General features: G+C 44.4%; 1 protein-coding gene across 1 annotated transcript; it reads left to right on the forward strand.

The window, feature by feature from the left end:
* The first annotated feature begins 2,282 nt into the window (after window positions 1-2,282).
* Window positions 2,283-7,988, forward strand: LOC111871215 (PBAN-type neuropeptides). Its single transcript, XM_023864144.2, has 3 exons — window positions 2,283-2,406; window positions 4,879-5,127; window positions 7,670-7,988. Exons 1-3 carry the CDS (start codon window positions 2,322-2,324, stop codon window positions 7,912-7,914), a joined length of 579 nt encoding a protein of 192 aa, XP_023719912.1. The 5' UTR covers window positions 2,283-2,321; the 3' UTR covers window positions 7,915-7,988.
* Window positions 7,989-15,698: the final 7,710 nt, after the last annotated feature.

The raw sequence follows: 15,698 nt of genomic DNA on the forward strand, positions 1-15,698 counted from the left end.
CCACACTTTTCTTGGGCCATTATCTCCGTAACCGTTCAACTTTGGACATAGGTGTTTTGGGTTATATCGGCATACTTTAACATAAGGAACACCCTCCCGAAGTTTGGCACATTCCTCCTGGGACACCCTGTATATACACGCTACCAAATTCTCGGAGTCGCTATTTCATTGAAATAGCTCATCTTATACTCGTAAGGCTGAGTGGACCCCGTTCCAGACCCACTGCTTCTCAGAAAATCTGGTAGAGCCGGGAATCGAACCCGGAACCTCTGGATCTGTAGCCAGTAATTCTGAACACTATACCACAGAGGCGGTCTATAAATATATATCATTCTACCAAATTTCGAAATCTAAATCTGATAGGAATTTATATTCTATAAATAAAAGTATCTGAAAACAGGCTTATTATCATTTCCACTGAAAATCTAAATGCTTCTTCGTTGGCTTCACAATCGCTGTCCTTCGCATGCGTCGAAAATGCGACTAGAAGCGGGTTGTTTGAAGCCCCCAACTACTGAGGCATGAAAAGTCTGAAAACTTTGAGCCAAAGGTAAAAGCTGACTTGTACGACCATTTTATACACACGAACATATGCACATACTTGTCTATACGTGTAAAACTTCTTGTAGGGCGTGTCAATATCGGATATGCCGATCACAGTTGCCGCGCAGTTTACGGTATGAACTGTTTTTCCCGCCCGAACACTGGGATCGTGGGTTCGAATCCCACAGTGTTTGTGTTGTCATGAACCTTGCGAGGGCTGATCCCCCGTCCAATGGGTCCTACCGACTGTCTACAAGATTAAGAACGTGAAGTGAAACGAAGCGTTCCATGGCTGCCCTATGCTTCCAGTTAGAGCAACAAGAATATGAATGAATGAATGAATGAATGACTATCGGATGTAGATACCCACGTCATGATGAGAAACACAGTACATTACGCTCTCAACAGGAGACGAGAACCAGAACTGCCATACCGGATATTTCGTGGTGTACAAACAAATTTTCTTCCTTAAAGTTGCCTTAACAAGGCCTGATGTTTCCTCAGAGCTGGTTTACACTAGGTTTATGAATGGCTGCTACATAATTTGTAGAAGTACTACACACAACCTTCAAAAACATCAAACGACAGTGGTTGAAAATCACAATGTTCTGGGACATGATCATTTGTATCTACCAAACTACACGGCGTCACAACAGAGAATACAGTAACCTTCATATTCACTGCCGTGTGAATCTCCGACTTCATATACACAAAGCTTCGTCGGTTCGAATCACACTCAGGGCATGGATGTTTAGTGTGTGTATGCGTTTATTCTGTGTTTGTGATTGTGTTTAGGAAGCGGCCTTGTGACGAGCTGATCGCTCGTCCAGGCAGTCCTATCGTCTGCGAAAAATGATTACGGAAATGAATAAGAGGCCTGGGCCCTGAATGGGCTGGAAGAGGAATTGAAAAAATATATTAGGTATATTTATTTATTGTTTTAAAGTGTTCTTTCTTACAAGAATCCAGGAGGAGGGCAGGTACCTACTGTACTTCTCAATGTTCTTATAATTTTTGTCAATCAAAACGTGAGAGAATATTTTATTAGCGAACACAAATTTATACTTAATTAAAAGAACGTTAATAAGATCCAAAAGTTTGTGACGATGGTAAATTTATACAAGTGTTAGCTCTATCGATTGGGCCCAACTGAGTAGGTTTTACCTGAGGACGGGGACAGAATCCAGTCTCCGAAACGTTGTTTTTTTAAAAATAGACAAGACGATGGATAATGTCCAAAAACATATTATTCGTACTTGTAAAAGAACGTTATTGCACCAAATTGCGACGTGATACTTGGGTTCATATCTTGCATTGTGCGTGTTACAGCTCTTTCTTGCGTAAAACTGACCAATCACCTCCCGCTAGCGCCGAGGTCAGGAAAACTTGGATCTATACATTCACTATCAGAAACGGCTTCATGGTGTAGTGCTTAAGTAGTTGAGCACAGGGACAACTTTATCTTTTTTTACCATAAAGTAGCTTCAAAATACCCCTCAAAATTCGATGTACACTCAGCAAAGCACAAAATTTCTATAGACGGTGACTGCGAAGTCCCTTGGAGTTGTGGCTCTGTTTAGCCGGACGACAGTGACCCATTTCTTCTGTAGAAGTCTGATGTTTTCTCTCTGACGCGTAGGCGCCGCTGGATCCTGGTGGCCCTGCTGAGCAGGAGACAAGGTGTGACAAGTTTCGCGCGTTGGCAAATCACTGTGGGCGCATATAAAAGAACAAGGCGTCCAAGGGTGCCTCTGCAGTAGACGATACATCCTGCAGCCATGAGGACCGGCTTCAGTACCGAACAGCACCTTGTCCAGAGCATCGTCCTTTTGTTACTAGTGACCTTCCTGATATCCTGCAACGGTACGTAGTTCACCTTGCCTGTGGAGGTTTTTTTTCGTAGTGGTGGATACTGAATATCAGTGCCGAGCGATTTTGCTAGCTGTTCGTAATGAGGGAGATAGCGAGTTAAAATTCCGGCTCAAAGGCCATCTATCATTCATGGTTTTTCTCAGACCCTTCAATCAAATTCTGTGACAGTAACTTAACAAGTAGCTCTTGGAAGAACTGATTGCCTAATTTCTTTTCACTATATATTTAGTATTTGATACGGTACGGACCGCATAAAAATTACAGCATTCAACAGCCCATATATTGTTATGTGTGTATTCGTTGGTTTACGGAGACGTTGCCTAGCAACGGCCATCACATAAACCTCCCTTTATTCTTTCGAAATAAGGAGTGTAAACTAGAAGCAGAAGACCAATATTTCCATGCCCTCTTCAAATAAACATGCCTGTATTATATTGCCATTATATTCTAGCTAACATAAACAGCTCAAGAAGCGTCTTTAAATAATTTAAGAATCTATAATTGTAATTATAAAAAGGTAAAGAAGGTAAAGCTATCTCTGTACCAGGCCGTGGAGGTCCATAGGGTTGTGAGACGTCGAGGCTCCCTCATCGTCTAGACAATCGGCTCACAGATGGCGGTAAGGTTATCAGCCTTACGCATCGGCTGCCCTTTACCCCCGCCCCCAAGGAAGATTCCTGGTACTCATTTCTGTTAGAGGTTGAGTCAAACCCAGGGCCATAGAGCGGCTGGAAGGATTAGGTAAATTGAAATAAATCCACCTTATCGGGAATCGAAACCACGACCTTTCGGCTTGTAGACTAGTGCCTCAACAAACTACGCATTCATTTACTATTTAACGACGCTACCAGCGGAGTCGAAACAGGAGTAATGAATGGCGAAATGGAGAGCATGAGGAAGAAAGTGGTCGTGAATTATTTCAAGGTACTATTCTGACATCTTCTTGAAGGGACTGAGGAATATCAGGAGAGAAGCTCAGCCAGGGCAGTGTGTGTTCAGGAGAGATTCGAAACGAATAACTCAGGAATGCGATTCAGAAGAATTACCACTTGAGGCATGGTTGCTAGGTAACAATATGTGATCAGTATATTCGAGGCGATTCTGGTAACGACGAATTACTAATTTCCTTCAGTTGTCCACCGCCCAATGCTCTAAAATTGGAAGGCAGAATTGCGCAAGATGCATGAGTTTCGGTCTATTGTATTCACTACAGAGAACTAATGTAAATAACCCAGTTCTGAGTCTAGGATTAGCTCTTTCTAACGGACTCAAGTAAGTAGTCACCTCTCACCTGAAGAAGGAAGCAAATTATACTGTCGAAATATTAATTTCTCTTCTAGAATATTCACTCTAACGGACCGAGCTGATTAGGTACCCCTCACCTGAGAACGGAAGCAGATTCTGGTATCGAAATATTGCTTTAAATTTTAGAATAAGTTCAGAAAGTTGCCATGACGAAGTGAAACCAATCTGCTATATGTTTACTCGCGAAGCCAATGATAATACTTGTACTTGCTGCAGCGCGCGACATGAGGCAGTTCCAGCGGGCTGTGCTTCTCCGTATGAACCAGACGTGTGGAATTTCCTGACACTCGGATGTCTGTATGTATTATTCCATGAGAGAAATACAGCGGGGGCCATAAAGACAAGGAAAACGATAAATTACGCGATAAAGAGGCGATGTTGAAAACGTGATTCACCGGCATAATTTACTGAAAAAGTGACAAGAACGACAAGACGCGAATTCACTATAATTTTATTCTTTATTTACGTCCTTAAGTACTCGTCATATTGAAAAGTGTTGGATGGATGACACATGAACATACACCAGAGAAAATGTTTTTTTATATGAAACGGAAATGTGATCTTGCTGGAAAGGGGGTTTGTTTGTTTTACGACGCTATCAGTAGGGTCGGGTAGTGGGATAACAGATGAAACATGAATTACGAAGGATTGAAGGGAAGCAAATAAACAAAACAAAAACTCCGTGGTTCTAGTCCGCAAGCGAACTATACCGACCAAGTAACCGACACTTGTCGGCGAAGTTAGTGGCAACTTTAGCGGAGAGAGGGTGTCGCGTGGTCAGCGCAACGAATCCCCACGGCCGTTAATCTCGGTTTTTGGAAGGAAGCAGTCGTGACTAAATTGACGTAATAACCCGAGATTTGCCTAAGGGGGCTGAAGAAAATATTGGAAGATCTCAGCTGGGAAAAACAGGTATCTTGGCCTGGATTCCAGCTGAGAGCCTCTAGGTTCGAGTAGTGGGAAGACTCGCCAACGCCATCTCGTTAAGTACATGGCTCTTAATGCAGAAGACTGATATATTTCCTGGCAACGCTGGTTCTCTCGTCTCTTCCAGAAAAGTTTGGGACAATATCATGCGAGACACTTAGATCGTTTCCTTTCACATCCTTACTTTGGTCTTGCATCACGGGGGCAACAGATGTGCTTCTCTGACTCCAGTTTCAGGGCTCCGATTGGGCACGGATCCGATAGGTGACGCCATTCTGCTGGGCCTTGACGGGGCGCGGGATGATGGGCCGATGGTGAAGAAGAGTGACCCACAGGTGTACGGAATGTGGTTCGGACCAAGGCTCGGACGACGCGAGAGGCGTTCAGTCGATGAGATACTGGACGACGCTGGTGACGGCAGAGTGGAGGAGGTCCTCCAGCTACTGAAAGAAACTCCATGGGTACTCGTTCCTCTCAAAGGTACAGTCTCACTTCTGTGGAAATGAATCTAGTAGGAAGGTCATGCATGACAACGGAGATCCTGTTCTTACCGTAGTTTAAAACATTGCCTGCAATGTTTCCAACGTGAAAACTTTGCAGAGTTTACTGGTATGAAGGTAAAAAAAGTTAGAAGAACAACTAATTGCCTACTTTCCTTTCAATATATATATGATATGGTACGGGCTGTCCAACAGTTCTTCTATAGTTGTAAGTGCGTTACTTGCTACGGAAACATGTTTACCGAGCCACTGTCCGACAGTGGCCAGGGAACGTATTTACCGAGCCATTGCCTAGAAATATTCGTCTATTTTGGCTTCACTAATCCAGCTTTCAGGTATTTTGGGGGCGCAGACAAAAAACAAAAAGGTGCTTCCAAAAGCCGCTTTTTATTTTTTTCAAACGAAGAAAGTAGGCTAACAAAGTAAAATTGTCTCTGTGTTTCATTAGTTAAGCACCACGCCATGAATACGTGTCTGGGAGTGGAGGTATAGCTCCACCTTTCTTGATCTCGGCATTAGATGGAGTGAGTGGTCAGCTTCATAGGCTGTGCGCTTAACCCCGGAGAAATGGTCCCGGTGTAGATCGGATAGGAGACAGGGTGGGCCAAAGAATCGGTTTCGACGCTGTGAGTTGGAGAAAAAATATCTTTCCCCTGCCGGCAATTGAACCCTGGCCATCCAGCCAGTAACCCTTCCTTATAGCGACTAAACTTTCAAAGCTCAAAAGAATTTACTGGTATATTGTATATAAATTTTTAATGCTAGTGGGGTAGGACTAAGTCCCTTGTACTGCGGCCACTTGCGGCCTATTGTACCAGCTCTAGATGATAGATGAGGGTGATTGTGGAGCAATTGGTGGAATGAAGATTGGCAGGGGAAACCGAAGTACTCGGAGAAAACCTGCCCCAGCGCCACTTTGTCCATCACAAATCCCACTTGACCAGACCCAGGATCGAACCCGGGCCGCCGCGGTGGGAAGCCAGCGACTAACCGCTTGAGCTATGGCGCGGCCCCTTCATTGTGTCTAAAACATATTTTAAATTTCTTCAGACCAGATAATTTCGTAGATTGTTACGATATCATTAGAAACCTACCAGATTCCACTTTCAACGTAAGTCTGGCAACGAAATCGCCATGACGTAAATCTCGTTTAATATGCGGCTATTGTCTTGCGTAAAACTGTCTATTGAAGATGCGGCGTTAGAAAGCAGTTGCGGGCTCAGAAGCATAGAATTGCACTTTATATCAATATTTAGTTACGGATAAAGATACCGCTGTAACAGGCCGTGAAGGACCATAGGGTTGTGAGACATCGAGGTTCTCACATTTTCTAGATAATCGGCTCACAGATGTCGATGACGTCAGCCTTACGCGCGGGCCGCCCTTTACCCCCCAGGAAGATTCCTGGTATTGATTTCTGTCAGAGGCTGAGTTGACCCCAGGTCCATAGTGCGGCTGGAAGAATTGGGACAATTGAAAATATCCACATCATTAGGACTTGAACCCGCGATCTTCCGGCTTGTAGCATAGTGCCTCAACCACTACGCTACCGCGTGTATTAGACGTTCCGAATTCAGAAAAGAAATCTTACTAAAGGAATATACAAGTATGTACTGCATGTACATAGGCTATTTGTGTATGTATGAACTTAAACACACATTTCTTTCTTACCTACAACCAGACACCGAAGAGGTCGGCTTGGTGCTAAAGCTCTAAGCTTGTATTTGGGAGATGTTCATTTCGAATCCCGCCCGGAACGTCAGATATTCTGAGGATTTTTATGGTTGACCTCAGTCATTCCAGGAAAATGAAAGAACACCAACCTGGATTAAGCTATCATCGTTTATGTTTCCAATTATATCCATTTCCTCGTCATTCGTCTATATCTATATTCGTAATCTATATCTATGTCTATGTCTATAACCTGTATCCAAAAACTGTGAAAATAGAGTGAACAAATAGAATAAAAATTACTTATTTCGGGGGAATTATCTGCCTCTGTCTTCATAATATATTATTATACTGCGTCACGTCCAATAAGATAATAATCTTCACAGTCATCTCCGTGAAAACTTAATATCTCAAATAGAGATGTTGATGGGTCGTACATGCAGCATTCAGTAAATCTATACAAAATTCTATTTGAAAATTCCATGGAATGAAGCCACCGGTGACGCCAAAGCCTAATGGACATGATAAGAGTTATAAACCGAGAAAACCGAGATTAACGGCCGTGGGAAGCCGTTGCGCTGACCACGCGACACCCTCTATCCGCTAAAGTTGGCACTAACTTCGTCAACAAGCGGCGGTAACTCGGTCGGTATAGTTCGCTTGTGGACTAAATCACGGAGGAAATATTGTGAAAATTAGTTTTATGTTAATTTAAATAAACTGATTTCAGACAGAATTTATCCCTCGTGTTTCATAACAACATTTTTCTTTAAGAACAGAGTACATAACGGGTTTTTTCAAGTGAATATTGATCAGTCATTCAATCAGTCACATGCGGATCTTGCTTACAGGAAATAAGCGTCAAACAGGGTCTTTCATCCCTCGCCTGGGCCGAGATTCGAAAGAAGAAGAAGAAGATCCCGACGCCATGGAGCAGAGGTCCCCGCCGTTCGCCCCAAGACTTGGACGACGCCTTGTACCTTTCCGGCCAAGAATGGGGCGCGATCGCCTGCCCTACGATGTATACTCTCCCCGCCTGGGACGCAGCGTGCAACCCTCACAGCCGCAAGGGAAGAAAGAAGCGCCACAGCACTAACACCATCACAGTTCTCTCTTAGATTTGATGTAGTTTCAACATTGTAATAAAACACTTGTACTGATTTGCATGTCTGTCCGCAGCATTAAATCTTTCCTTCATGGACGCGGCCCAACTTCCGGTCACCGGAAGATCCCTACATACGAGTATACCGAATGATTTCTAGAACGATAATAAAGTATTTACAATGTTAATAACGTCGTTTACCAGAGGAGTACGGCCATTTTAGCGAAACTCGAATATGCAGAACGACAAGAACTTTATTCAGAGTAAGGGTTTCTTTACGACCTGTGAGCTAGTGGTCAGACTTCCTAGCTACAGATCCAGAGGTCCCGGGTTCCAATCCCGGCGCTACCAGTTTCCTTGAGAAGTAGTGGGTCTAGAACGGGGTCCACTCAGCCTCGTGAGGATAATTCAGGAGCTATTTCAAGGAAACAGAGGCTGCAGTATAGAAAACCGACATTAACGCCCATGAAGATTCGTTGCTCTGACCACGTGACACCCTCTATCCGCTAAAGTTGGCACTAACTTCTCTGACAAGCGGCAGTCGCTCGGTCGGTATAGTTAGCTTGCGGACTAAAGCCACGTAGTTTCTTTCTTTGTTAATAGTTTGTTTACAGCACATATTGTTACAGTGAGCACCAGTATGTTGCGTACATAACCGAGCATGATGAAGCATGAGCACTTGCATAAAGAGTCACGGATGAAATGTAGGCAGTAGTGATGGCTAAGATGGCTTTCAGTCTATCCACATTGTGTTGCTTCTGACGGTAGTCACTGGCCTTAACGTAATTCTAGCCCTGTAATACATGATGTTATTAACATTACTAACATAAGCAGCCTCCGTATTCTAGGGGTAACGTTCCCACCTCATGACTCAAGGTACGCGGGTCGTGGATTTTTTAAGGGTGGAAAATTCAGGGAACAAGTCCTCCGGGAGGTACTTTAAGCCGTGGGTCCCGTGTCGTAGATTTACGGCACGTAAAATATCCTCATGTCTCTAGGAGATCTCTGAGCAAAATTAGGCAAAAAGTTTCCCGTCCAAAGTAGTTTCCAATGCCTCTGGTAGCTAGGGAAAATATCAGGTACAGAGGGCCGACCTCGTTGGCTGAACGGGGCTGATAGCACGCACCAGTACCGGTAGGGTATGGAGACTGGTAGAATATCAAAGGGGGACGTACAGTAGACTATTAGTCGCGGTGCATGGGGAAAACTCACCCCCTCTAATAATAATAATAATAATAATAACATTACTAACATGGGTTTTGGTTTAACAAAACCAATGCCTTTCTCTTCATATTGGGCACTTGATACAGCACAGGCTGTATAGAAAATGTAGCTTCCAACATAATTCTTTTGTTGTTGCGTACGTTACTGCGGAAATGTGTTGATCACGCCGTTGCCTAATAAAGAACGTCTCCTCTGGCTTCGCTATTCCGGCTTTGAGGCATCGTGTCACAATATAGTCACGTATAAGGAGTAGGCGTGACTAATAATTGTGGGTTCTAGATGTGATTATTGGATTTACTGGACGTCTCTATTAGAATCAGAGTTGATTATAACAGCTCACACATTGAACTCCTTCTGGCTAACTAATCTCTCACTGTATTTCTTAGTAGTACGCAATATGACCATCTACTGGGCTGGGCTTCGCTGAGTACGTTCCCTTGGCAACGCGAAATAGACCGTTGTTAGAAAAGGGATTGTTAAAACACGCCTCGCGGCAACGAACACAGTAATCAAAGCGTTGCCCCGAATTAATACATGGCACCCAGCACAACGGAGGCGTGAACAGCAGGACTGGAACCCTTTAAGGCGGTGATTTCTGTGCGCTTCTCCAAAACATATCAAAGGAGAAGATTTTGCAAGACAGAGCTAACTCCCGAGTGGAGGCGGGTTCGAATACCTCCACCGTAATTCTGCGAGTCGTAGGAGGCGAAGGAAAGGGAAGTCTTAAATTTGGGACAGTAAAATATGGTCGCGAGTCCCAAGGGACTCGGACCCGAGAATTACTGCGCTGGCGAGGACCAGCAGAAATTGTGAAAGACAGACCCCGTCCTCTCGTCAGAGAGAGGGAGAGAGCGCCCCAAATCAACAAACCGGAAACCGTCTAACAGTAATAAATATGACCGTAAGCCCCAGATGGGTGCCATATTCCGAGACAGACTGGCCGACTGACCGTCGGTCGTGACATAAGGCTGGACTCCTCTCGACAGAGCAATGAGTCAGTCATACTGAGTAGGAGAAGACTAGAGGCTAGAGAGCAGTTCAGTCCTACTAGGAGGAAGCAGGTAAAGGCGGGACTGGAACGGAGATCCTCAGAATTACATTAAGTCCGGATGGAATTTTTTTTTCTTGGCACTACAGCCCCAGTGAGCCTAGGCCTACCTCCATGAACTTCTCCGTTCACTTCGGTTTTTCTAGATCTTACACGTTCGGTAGGACTCCTTGGGCGGGTGATCAGCTCGTCGCAAGGCCTCTACCTGTATACAAACACAGAAAAACGCACACACACAAACTAAACATCCATGCCCTGAGTGGGATTCGAACCCAAGATCCCGGTTTCCAAGCGAGCGAAGACAGTACATGCCTTAGACCGCTCGGCTACCGTGACCGGCTCGGATGGAATTTACCTACGTAAATTTATACCGGTTCATTCTGAGCGAAGCCACTGGGCGCAAATTAGGTGAAAATAGATGCTTACTCATTGATGGGCTACGTCACGAACAGGAAGACCTGTAGTACGTGGTTCCCCTAGCTTGTCCGACAACTTCTCCGACATGCTTGTATGAAGTGTAGTCTAAATACAGTTATTCGGGGGCAAAATACGAAGAATATTGTCTTCTGGGTTGTAGCGACGCGTAGTGTAGTAGAAGTCTACAGACATTTCGGAGGAACACTCCATGAAGTTGCAGACAGTACGGTCCTCCAAAACGCTAGTGAATTTTTACCCGACTATACACATTCGAAGGGTTACGCATTGGCGTAGTTGGTTGAGGCACTATGCTACAAGTCGGGAGGTCGCAGGTTAGAGTCCCGATGAGGTGGATTTTTTAAATTTATCTAATCCTTCCAGCCGCATTATTGCCTTGGGGTCTACTTAGCCTATAACAGAAATGAGTACCAGGAATCTTCCTGGGCGGCCGGCGTTTAAGGCTGACAACCTCACCGGCATCTGTGAGCCGATTGTCTAGAAAATGCGGGAGCTTCAACATCTCACGGCCTGTTACAGGGATAGCTTTACCTATACGCTTTGTACACAGTGCTCTTCTTAGCCACTGGTGTGAGAAATTCAAACAACGCGTAATTCTATCCACGGTGTCTTCAGATTATTGGCTCCTGTTTCTGAGAAACTGTGACGTATGAACTCTATAACTGAAATTCGAATTTATTGGAGTCGATGCTTGACCATATGAACTATGAAACACGAGTTTGAAATAAGAAAATATGTTACGAAAGTAGGAGAAATTAAAAGTAATAGGGGCGGCAAGAGGCAGTTTTTTAGGGGGAGGTAAGAGCGCAATTTTGTGACAGAGTTCCCGGCCTTCGCTTCGTCGGCCTTCTGATAAGATATATGAAAGTGAAGGTGATAAGCAGGGCCCGGATTTTGATGACCTGAAAATATTTAAAAAAATGACCTATAAATGACCGAAAAAATCCAGAAAAGTGACCTAAAATATGACCCAAACATTTAATATGCAGGGCCTGGATTTTGATGACCTGAAAATATTCAAAAAATGACCGAAAAAATCCAGAAAAATGACCTAAAGGAGAAAAGAAAGAAGAATTCGCTTCCATGATATTCACATTTCAGAAAACATGTGAAGAAAAATTCCCTAAAATTGCCAAAAATGACAAGAAATACCCTTAAAAGTCTAAACATTTACCACAAATTACCCCCAAAATGAAAAAATTACCTTAAAACTAAAAATGTCAAAAAAATTACAAAAAAAATGCCTATAAAATTTACATTTCTGTAACCAGCAGCTCATATCCGAGATTTATATATTTAAGAGCATCGCATAGGATACAAGGAAAATAAGATCATGTCATCAAAATCCGGGCCCTGGTGATAAGACGGTTTGAAGTCGTGACTTCAGACGGGAACGGCGAAATTTTGATATTCTCAGTTAGTATCAATATATATATACATTGAAATGAACTTAATGTACGTATTTTAATAATTGGCCAAATTTCATTTTAGCACAGGCGGTACGGGCAAGGGAGCCGAACTAGCACAGTCAGATAGCGGTTGCATGGCAGAAGAATTTGTGTTCGATTCCCGTCAGGTACAGGAAATTTTGTTCTCTCCTTAGCGTGCGAACCGACTCTGAGGCCCAACCAGCTTCCTTTCCAAGAGGTACCGAGGGGTAAACCGGCATTCATTTAGTGCCGGGGTCAAGAATGCGTGGTTGTTAACCTTCACTTCCCCATACATCTTCATGACGTAGTGGGATGAATTATTAAACGACGGTCACAGTAGCTATATTATAAAATTTCGAATGAGATGAAGGCAAATGAATGATGAATTGCAAAAGATTTGGAAGGAAACTGTCGTGACCTAATCGGGATATTATCCCGGAATTTTTTTCTCTGGAGGGATTGAGAAATGCCATGAGAAACCTCAGTCAGGATGTTCGAAAGAAGCACCTCCGACAATCGAGTTTAGAGCCTCACCTCTATGTATACCAGTGGTTAATTAATTAAGGCCAGGGAAAACGCTACCTGCGTAACAGAATGGAGCGCCTCTCCACTCCTTTTCGTAACGTGTGTGTGTCAGGATAGCTGTCGGTATAGCGACGGGCTGCATGGCCGGGGCTAAATTCCCGGGTGGGAGGAAAGAGATTTTTCCCTTCTCCGTAGCCTCCAGACTGGCTCTGAGGCTCACCCAATCTCCTATCCAATGGACGCCAGGAATTATAGCGACCGGGGCGTGAAGCTGACCATTCACCTCCTTCTACTGTCGAATCAAGAATGGTGCTATTATATCCACACTCCTCAAGAAGCACCCATAGCATCGTGCTTAATGAACTAAGCACGGGGACAACTTTACGTTTTAGCTTTGCGTGGGAAACGCGCAGTTCGTACGAAAGGTGGGACTGCATACCACTGCCACCCTCTGGGCCTCTCAACCACGAGGCGGCGTATGATCCGTGGATCGACCAGCTATGACGAAGATCTGATAAACATAATATTCTAATTTTAATCCACAACTCTGGTGTTATAGGTAGATAAAAGCAAATATTTAGAAGAGAATAAAGGAAGATGGCAGAAACGAGGACACTTTTATGACTTGGATTTATGACAGAGACGCAGTTAATATGAAGCATATACCGTGTTCCGCTGTTCGTGACGTCCAGTGCAAGAGCGGCTCAAGTATGTAAGGCCATGCGCGAGGGCTTCATGACGGACAGAATTAGAGGAATTCGAGGGGAACGATAGAATCTAATGGAGAACAGGTTGGACTAGCGATAGCGCTCTAGACTTGTATTCGTGAGGTGATCGCTTCGATTTGCGGCTGGAAAATGTATTCTATTTCATGGTTTTCCTCATTTCCTCGAACCCGTCCTTCAAAATCCTTCCCGATTCATCTAACATCCTACAAACAGCTGTCTCCATACTGAAATACAAATAAGCAAAACAAACTCCGTGGTTTTAGTCTTCAAGCGAACTATACCGACCGAGCGACCGCCGCTTGTCGGCGAAGTTAGTGCAAACTTTGCGGATAGAGGGTGTCGCGTGGTCAGCGCAACGGATCCCCACGACCGTTGATCTCGGTTTTCTAGACCAGAGCCACTATTTCCTTGAAATGGGTCTTCAGTTATCCTCATGAGGCTGGGTGGACCCCGTTCCAGAACCACTACTTCCCAGAAAATCTGGTAGCGCCGGGAATCGAAACCGGCACTTCTAGATCTGTAAGCAGGAACTCTGACCACTAGACCACAGAGAAATAAGCCACCAAGAAATCAAATATGGTATTGCTAGCGTTGGAATTGAGATTCTCAGAGAACTCTGCTTGCCGCGTACTTCTTTCTGGTTCGCTTGGACTACTCTTCGACTCTGAAGGTGAGGGCAGTATATTTCTCCGAAATGTCAGTGAACTTTAACCGGACTACACGTCATCACATTCCAGAAGATAGCACTCTCCATAATATTAGTTAACTGATTCAAGGTTTATTTAAGGACGGTTTTTCGAATGTAAATAATAACGTCGAAAGAAGGACAATATTTTCATGCTTGCTGACAGAAGGGAAGCCCGCAGGTGCTCCGCGGGCCGCAAGCCCTTGCTCCACTGTTGCACCGAGATGTTTGAATCTACACAGGCCAGATGCCCTGACGGAAGCTTGCTGCATGATATGTACTCTGTTGGCACGCGACGAGTTTGTGTACACGAGTTTCTTTGTTAATGTTGTGTCCTACCTACCGAGGGAGGTTACACACACAAACATACATGAGCAGCCTCCGCTCCACCTGCACACATAAAGTTTTGCCAGAACACGGAAACATCATGTTGACGCAAAGTCCGGTTTCTTTAGCTACTGAAGCAACGCTTTTAACGATCTGGTTACAGTAAACTGCTGCGGTGGCTCGGGACGGGTTCTGCAGGGTGTATAAAAAATTGTACAAAAATTCTTACTATAAACGCCAGCTTGACAAGAGAAGATCCAGAATGTCTTTGACGACATGTCGCAACCTTGCAAGAAGAATGGTCCTGTGTATCGAAAGATATCCTTGGTATGGTCATGTTGGTTCACATTTATGCTGAAAATATGACAGTAAACATGGTTTAAGGTTCTCAAGGTTCTCACAGCACTCGTGAATATGAAGTCATTGTAAGGACAAAACGCCGTTCAGTCGCGTGAAAGTCAACCGATGTTTCCGAGAAACATCGCCTCCATCTTCAGGGGTTAAAAGCAAACCAAGCAAGAAAGTACATTAAGGAAGCAGCAAGCAGGGCCTCCGAAATCTTCCCTAACATTCACCGGACTATGAGGTAACATATCCCAGTAGAATCTAGTAGCCTTCAAATGATGACGTACACATTCTTTGTTGGTATCTTATAACGATGCAAGCTCAAAAATATTTCAAAGCATACCCGGTTTTTACGACGCTGTACCGGCTCCTCAAATTACGTACCGTTCAATGAGATGGGAACATAGTACTTTTTATTTTCTCATGGGGTGAGACTGAGTCCACTCCGTACTGCGGCCACCGTTTGGCCTACTGTACCAGCCACAGATGATAGATGGTGATTGTGGAGAAATCGGTGGAATTCCAATTGGCAGGGGAATCCGAAATACTCGGAGATAACCTGCCCCAGTTCCACTTTGTCCACCACAATTCCCACATGACATGACTCGGGCTCGAACCCGGGCCGACGCGGTGAGAAGCCAGTGACTGACCGTTTTGAGTTATGGCACGGCCTAACATCCTACTCATTTCGCTATGATCCACTGGTACACATAATTCTTGAGGGAAGATGAGTACCAGGAATCTTTCTAGGAGTAAAGGGTGCCGGCGCGTAAGGCCGACAACCTTACCGCTATCTGTGAGTCAATTGTCTAGAAAATGTGGGAGCCTCGGTGTTTCACAACCCTGTGGGTCTAAACGCCCTGTTACAGGGATAGCTTTATTATTTACCTTTTAGTGGAGGAAATGGCTTTCAGGAGTTAAGCAGGCGATTCAGAGCAGAACTAGGCAGAGGCTGCATATCATTACAAAAGCTCGGGGAGTGACCAGCAAATAATTAAAGAAAAGTCTTACAGTGTGGTGACGTGAATTTG

The sequence above is a fragment of the Cryptotermes secundus genome, unplaced genomic scaffold, assembly GCF_002891405.2.
Source record: "Cryptotermes secundus unplaced genomic scaffold, Csec_1.0 scaffold573, whole genome shotgun sequence".
NCBI lineage: Eukaryota > Metazoa > Arthropoda > Insecta > Blattodea > Kalotermitidae > Cryptotermes > Cryptotermes secundus.